The sequence below is a fragment of the Camponotus floridanus genome, unplaced genomic scaffold (genome assembly GCF_003227725.1).
Source record: "Camponotus floridanus strain SB8 unplaced genomic scaffold, Cflo_v7.5 scaffold230, whole genome shotgun sequence".
NCBI lineage: Eukaryota > Metazoa > Arthropoda > Insecta > Hymenoptera > Formicidae > Camponotus > Camponotus floridanus.
In genome coordinates, this window is record NW_020229360.1 from 7225 (window position 1) to 13616 (window position 6392).

Below are 6392 nucleotides of genomic sequence, written 5' to 3' on the forward strand. Positions count from 1 at the left end.
CGGGCGGCTTGTCGCGCGTCGGACAAAACGGTAGGTCAATGTGCGTATCGTGAAGATGTCGCGGGTATTCGAGATCGACTTCGAGGATATAGCCTGTAGGGGAATCTAGCGCGATAGATGACGCGTCAAAATTCGACACGTCGTCGACCCATCGAAAATCGGCATAGGGCAACGGTTGACACATTGCCCATCCGTATAAATTATTAACGTCAAAATACATCAAGTATGACGATGGTTTCGTTGGATCGTACGATTCTTTCATGTACTTGTTATTAGCGCGCGCGTATCTGTTGGAACATTGGCTCAGACCACCGCGTATACCGCGTTCGATGAACATAACCATGTCGATGTCTGTAAGCAGCTCGAACGTGATTTTCGTATGCTTCAACATGGCGTCCCATGTGTATCCGGGGAGAGTATAGTAATAAGCGGGGTCGAGTTCGTAACTTTCGATACATTTATCTCGAAAGTTTTCGAAAATATCGGCTAATAACAAGACGTCGATTTTCAGATACAAATCGCTATATTCGCCTAGCGTCCGAATGGAGAATCGCGACCAGACGTTCTCGGCGTGCGCGTAATCGCTCTCGGATACAGTTTCGCCAGTCAAAGAACTATAAAATGATTCGCGCGGTGGTAAGCACGTATCTTGCAATCTGTCGACGGAATCGATGTATTCGTACGGAAATACACCTTTTCGCGTTAACAAATTGAAATGTTCTGCAGATAAATTTTGAAATTGTGAATGTAAAATTTTGAGTTTATCTTTCTCTAGATAAGATACCAATTTGTCGAGACTTGCCGTAAGAAATTTATACGAATCGATAAAACTTAATTTTATATAATTTTTCCAATTGTCCTGTGCGACTTTAACAGTTTTTGTAAACGAAATATATTTTTCCTTGGTTATCGGAAGTAATTCGATTTTCCCTTCGAACGCCGTAGCAATATCTTCGATAATAAAATGTACATCGTAACCTGATAAATTATGAAATACTATCGGAATATAATGATTCTTTGTAATTTAGATTGCAATTTGAGTGTGCTGGACCTCTATACCGACCGGTCAGATGGCAATGATCGCGTACGCGTGTATCGTCTTCTTGCGTAAACGGATTTTCGCATATATGACAATACGTTGCGCTGTGAAATTTTTCCCACTCTTCCGATGTTAAATTTACCATAGGGACATTAGTCGTTAAAATATTCTTAACGCGAATCGCTAAATTTTTAAGATCTTCGACGAACCATGCTATACAATCGGCGCTACGACGCGAATGATATGCCGATAAAGATTCGTCGTACGAACAATGCATATAATACGCTATACTAAATACCCGATGATGCTGGTACGCGTTCTTTTCTTTCTCCTCCTCCATCTTGGTCAAAACGCATTCTAAGTCAGCATAGACCACAAATGGAAGCCGCTCTTTCCTGTTGTAGTTGTGGAACTCGAGCCACTTGTCTTTGTCGCTCGGCAATCGGATAGCGCAGTCGTTCATCTCCCCGCAGTCGACCGTATGCGACTGCAACTTGGCGTCCGAACCAAAATAATGCAAGCATCTGTAAAAGAAAGAAAAATTTTAATTAAGATTTAACAATCCATATTGTAATTATATAAATTATAATTATTCAAATAATATAAAATAAACTTACCGGTCGCAGATATATTTGTGATTCTTGTGTTTGCTCAGTTGTGAGCTCACAAGCCTGGATAAATTTTTTATCCAAGCAAAGTGTCCCATGCTGTTGTCATCTTCAATGTACAGCAAGTTAACATGCTTGTCCCGCTTCTGATCCGAAAGACGTATCGGGACAACGTTCTTGTCTTCGATGCCGTACACGTTGATTGAAATGTTATTTGCATGTTCAAATTTCTTAATCTGATTTACAGTCGCTGGAAACTCAATGTCCCGGAGATTCAGCACTGTCGCGTAATGCGGGTATGATGATTCCCGTTCCGCGTTCCTTTCGGCGGGGTATAGGGCGGCGACCACTGCCCACGCGAAACACGCATTGTCTTTCGATTGCACGTTTATCACCGCTCTCTTCGTCGCAATCTCTCGCGGTAACTTGATGTGACATCCCGCACACAAAGGATTATATTTGTTTACATTAACAGTCAAATTCTGTATTCGCGACAATGCCCACCCGCTGTCGCGTTCCTGAAACTCTTCCAGAGATGCTAGGATGGACTCGATAACGCGCCGTTCGTACCACTCGCGTAAATCCGATGTGCGAAAGAGTTCACAGTTTCTCGTATTCACACTTTTATTAGCGCGTTTATCTCCGGCCACAAATTCACCATTAAACACAGTGTTCACTTTTACACTGTTGTGTCTTTTTAGAACGTCTTGCACTTGCTCGAGCACGATGTCTTCGGCATCCTCGAGAAATTGACGAGGTTCGATATGGTTTGTATTAATTACAGCACCGGTCAAAATTCGGCTATCAAATGCGGTATCGATCTCTCGCCAAATGAGTCTTTCCGCGTTATTGTCATCGCTGTAATCGCCACCACTGGGAATAAATCGCCTCTGCAATCGAATTTTTGCACTTTCGAGTCGCGCGATTTTGGCTACCAGGGATTGTCTACATCCGATCAAGAGTCTCGGACGCTTGACACGACTGCGTTCTTCGAGCTCTTTGATTATTTCCTCGCAACGCTGCAGCCATGCAAAATACTCGCCCAAGGTGGTAATTTGGTGAGATCGCTCCATCAGATCGCGTTCAGTCCGCTCGATGTTTTCCATTTTCTTCTTATCTTTTTTACACTACGTCACACTTTTCTACGGAGTATTTGCACTTTTTGCACACGATAAATAATATCGTTCGCTTGAACGTGAAATCGCGCAAATATCTTTCTAACAGGACACCACTATACTCTTCTACAACCGGCGTGTCGATGCGCTCAAATCACAGTAACTTGATGCGCTTCAATCATCCCTGTATTTCGTCTAAATCTTTTTATCTTTGCGTAAAATAAATAAGTATGGTGTATCGTAATAATTATTTTTTATTTACATCTCAGAAAAAATTCGTTCTCTCTCACACGCGTGGTAAGAGCACAAAGCAGCCAAACATCGGCGCTGATACGTTGCAATTCTTCCAAGAAAAAATATGGAAAATAATTTTGGGCCGGCCCTAACATACAATCCTCTTCAAATACCGCTCTTTTTTGTTTATGCTAGTCATAAAACATCCAACACGTCCCCAAACATCCCCCGCGCCTCCGTACTATGATTTGACATGTTTCAATCCTCCTCCTTCTCCTTATATATATTTCATCCAATCCTTTCTCATCTTTTGAATGTGGGAAGGTACAACGCAGAAAGAGCATGAACATCGATAGAAAAAAGAAAAAGAAAAGAAAAGAAAAAAGGTTGTGCCCTAAGATGCAATCCTCTTCCAAGGAATACAGCTATATATTGTTTTATGTTAAAAAATATATAAAAGGAAAAGGAGCTGCGCTAGAGTATCATTTTTTCTTTCGTTGCTCTTCTGTGATTTTCTTTCGTTGCTCTTCTGTGTTTTTCTTTCGTTGCTCTTCTGTGTGTAATCTTGTGCAATGGCTGAAGTAATTATTATCGATGATGATGATTACGATATGGATCTGATTGTGGCTGAGAGGATGGAGATAGAGAGAGAGGAGATGAATATTGGTGATCACGAATTAGCAGACGAGGATGGACTTGATGATGAAATGTTACTTGATGTAATAGAACCGTTGACGGATAGTGACTATAATAGTGATGACAGTGAGGATGGTGATGAATTGTGGCAAAGAAAACAACGACACCTAGAACTACCTGAAATATTAACGTTGAATGAAACGCTAAAAATATGTTGCATATCGTGGTATTATGAAGAAAATGGAGAAAATTCGAAATATTGCACCGAATGCTTTATCCAACGAGCGTTTTTATTTGTAGAGGCTAAATCTGTTAGAGAACATAGAACTACAACTTATTGCAATATAGAGGCTATGTCATGCAGAGAGTGCAGGAAATCTTTACATCAAGTAATGCCATGCGACATGTGCCCTGTTTGCAAACATTAAAATAGATAAGTCATGGATAACATTGTAAGTATCTTTTAATTTATTATATCAAAAGTATCTTAAAATAAATTATTAAATAATTTAAACTAATGAAATGTATATATTTTCTTTTGTTTCAGGAGCAGTCCCCTGCGACCATCATATTGGATATTTTTATTTGGATGTTCATGCTCTTTCTGCGTTGTACCTTGCCACATTCAAAAGATGAGAAAGAATTGGACGAAATATATATATATATAAGGAGGAGGAGGAAGTAAAATATATATATGTATAAATGCCTTGTACATGTCTTAAAAAAATTTTTTCGCGAGCAATTTATGTTTGAAAATTTACGCACGAAAATTTATGTATGAAAATTTAATTTCTTTATCAATTCTTTATATTGTATACTTTTTTATTAAACTCACACATTTGAATAAATTATATATATTTTTAATTATAACAAAAAATGCAATTATTTACATGTCTTTCCCTTATGCTCCAATCCTTTGTGCGCTCTCGCATTAATTATAAGTCTTATTATTATAAGTATCGTTCTCTCTCACACACGCGACAAGGGTACAAAGCAGTCGAACATCGGAGGCTGATATGTAAACGGGGGACAAAGGCTGGACCGAAATATCTCAAAAATATAAGTTTATGAAATAAAGTTATTAAAAATATATATAAGGGTATAAAAGGTTTTTTACAATATCCCATTTGCAAAAAAAATTTTTTTGTCCCCCCGACAATCTCTGAAAGCTTGTCCGCTTAATCTCTATTGTTTATACGTCGAACGGGAAAAAAAACCTGGAATTATCTATATTAGGGGGTGTACCTCGAGAGTACAAAGCAGCCGAAGATCGGCGCTGATATGTAAACGGGGGGAGCGGGGGGGGAGACAAAGCAGTCGAACATTGGCGCTGTTAAAATTTTTCCTTAAAAAATAAAATAAAAAATAAAATAAAATAAAATAAGATGATAAAATAAAATAAAATAAGATGATAAAATAAAATAAAATAAGATGATAAGAAATGATTTTTTTGGTTAGGCCCAAAATCATCTTCAAAAGAATACCGTCCTTTTTTTTGTTTATGCATGTCATAAAACATCCAACACGTGCATCCCCCACCCCGCAATCCCCGCGTGACGTCATACCCCGCTCCGCTGAGATCCCCGCGCACCTCACCTCCCCTGAGAGGATCTGAGTTAGAACCCGCCTAGTACTAACTACTCCTTTATTATATATCAAACAATTTAAAATCAAACACCTACTGCTATCCAATGCCCAAAACAATTTGTCTTCTTAAAATTAATAAAGTAAACAAGTCACGATTACAGCTAACCTGTGAAGCATAATCATAAACTAATAATCATGAAAAATGAAAGGCCATGGAACGAATTTACATGCTATAATAGAAATCTCATAAAGAAAAATTACAAGGGCGCCATATTAAAAGTAATAATAAGCCAATAAGGAACAGTGCTTTCTTACTGTGCATAAAGTTACGAATCTATAAAAATGATCGATCAATGATTTCGATCAAAGATAGCGTGCTTTCTTACTGTGCATAAAGTTACGAATCTATAAAAATGATCGATCAATGATTTCGATCAAAGATGGCGAAGATGACGAATAATATGTCGGATGAATGGTCCACGTGGTCCTCGAAAAAGAAAGAAAAAAATCTAAATGATGTATCAATTTTATTATATATCTTTACATTAAAATAAAAATACTGTTATTTAAGACTATTAAATATTAAATACTTTTGTAGATGCTAATGGACGAAGAATTTTTAAATGAAATATCAATAGAAGATCATTCCAATGTTCCTCTTCAGAAACCTCGTCTTTACGCCTCCTTCGCCTCCTCTACTCCCGAAGCTAACTCCGTCGCCGCTGCCCCCGTCGCAGCTGTCCTCGCCGCCGCTGCCTCCGTCGCCGCTGCCCTTGCCGCCGCTATCCCCGCCGCCGTTGCCTCCGTCGCCGCTGCCTCCGCCGCCGCTGCCTCCGCTGCCGCTGTCCCCGCCGCTGCTGCCTCCGTCGCCGCTGCCTCCGCCGGCGCTGCCCCTGTCACAGCTGCCTCCGTCGCCGCTGCCTCCGTCGCCGTTGGTGCCACTCTTGCACTCACCGCAGAACATGTATATCGCAGAAATCGCAGAGATATTAGACGAGGTAATTTTCATTACATGATAATGAAACATTATACTTACTATCTTTTAATACTTATATATTTTTCTTACATTTAATTTGTATATATTTTTTTGCATTAAATTTCTTTACACTAAAACATACATATAGTAAGTAATTTTCTAACTTTAATAATTACTTTAATAATTACAGCACAAAA

At 39.1% G+C, this 6392-nt stretch overlaps 1 protein-coding gene across 1 annotated transcript; it reads right to left on the reverse strand.

Annotated features, from left to right (window-relative positions):
• Positions 1–5850: 5850 nt before the first annotated feature.
• LOC112637981 (glycine-rich protein DOT1-like) lies at positions 5851–6183 on the reverse strand. Its single transcript, XM_025408823.1, has one exon. The coding sequence runs from the start codon at positions 6181–6183 to the stop codon at positions 5851–5853; it is 333 nt and encodes a 110-aa protein (XP_025264608.1).
• Between the last annotated feature and the right edge of the window lie 209 nt (positions 6184–6392).

What these genes read in the sequence shown, in the direction of transcription:
- LOC112637981 (XM_025408823.1), bottom strand. Translation starts at nt 6,183, where the DNA reads ATGTTCTGCGGTGAGTGCAAGAGTGGCACCAACGGCGACGGAGGCAGC.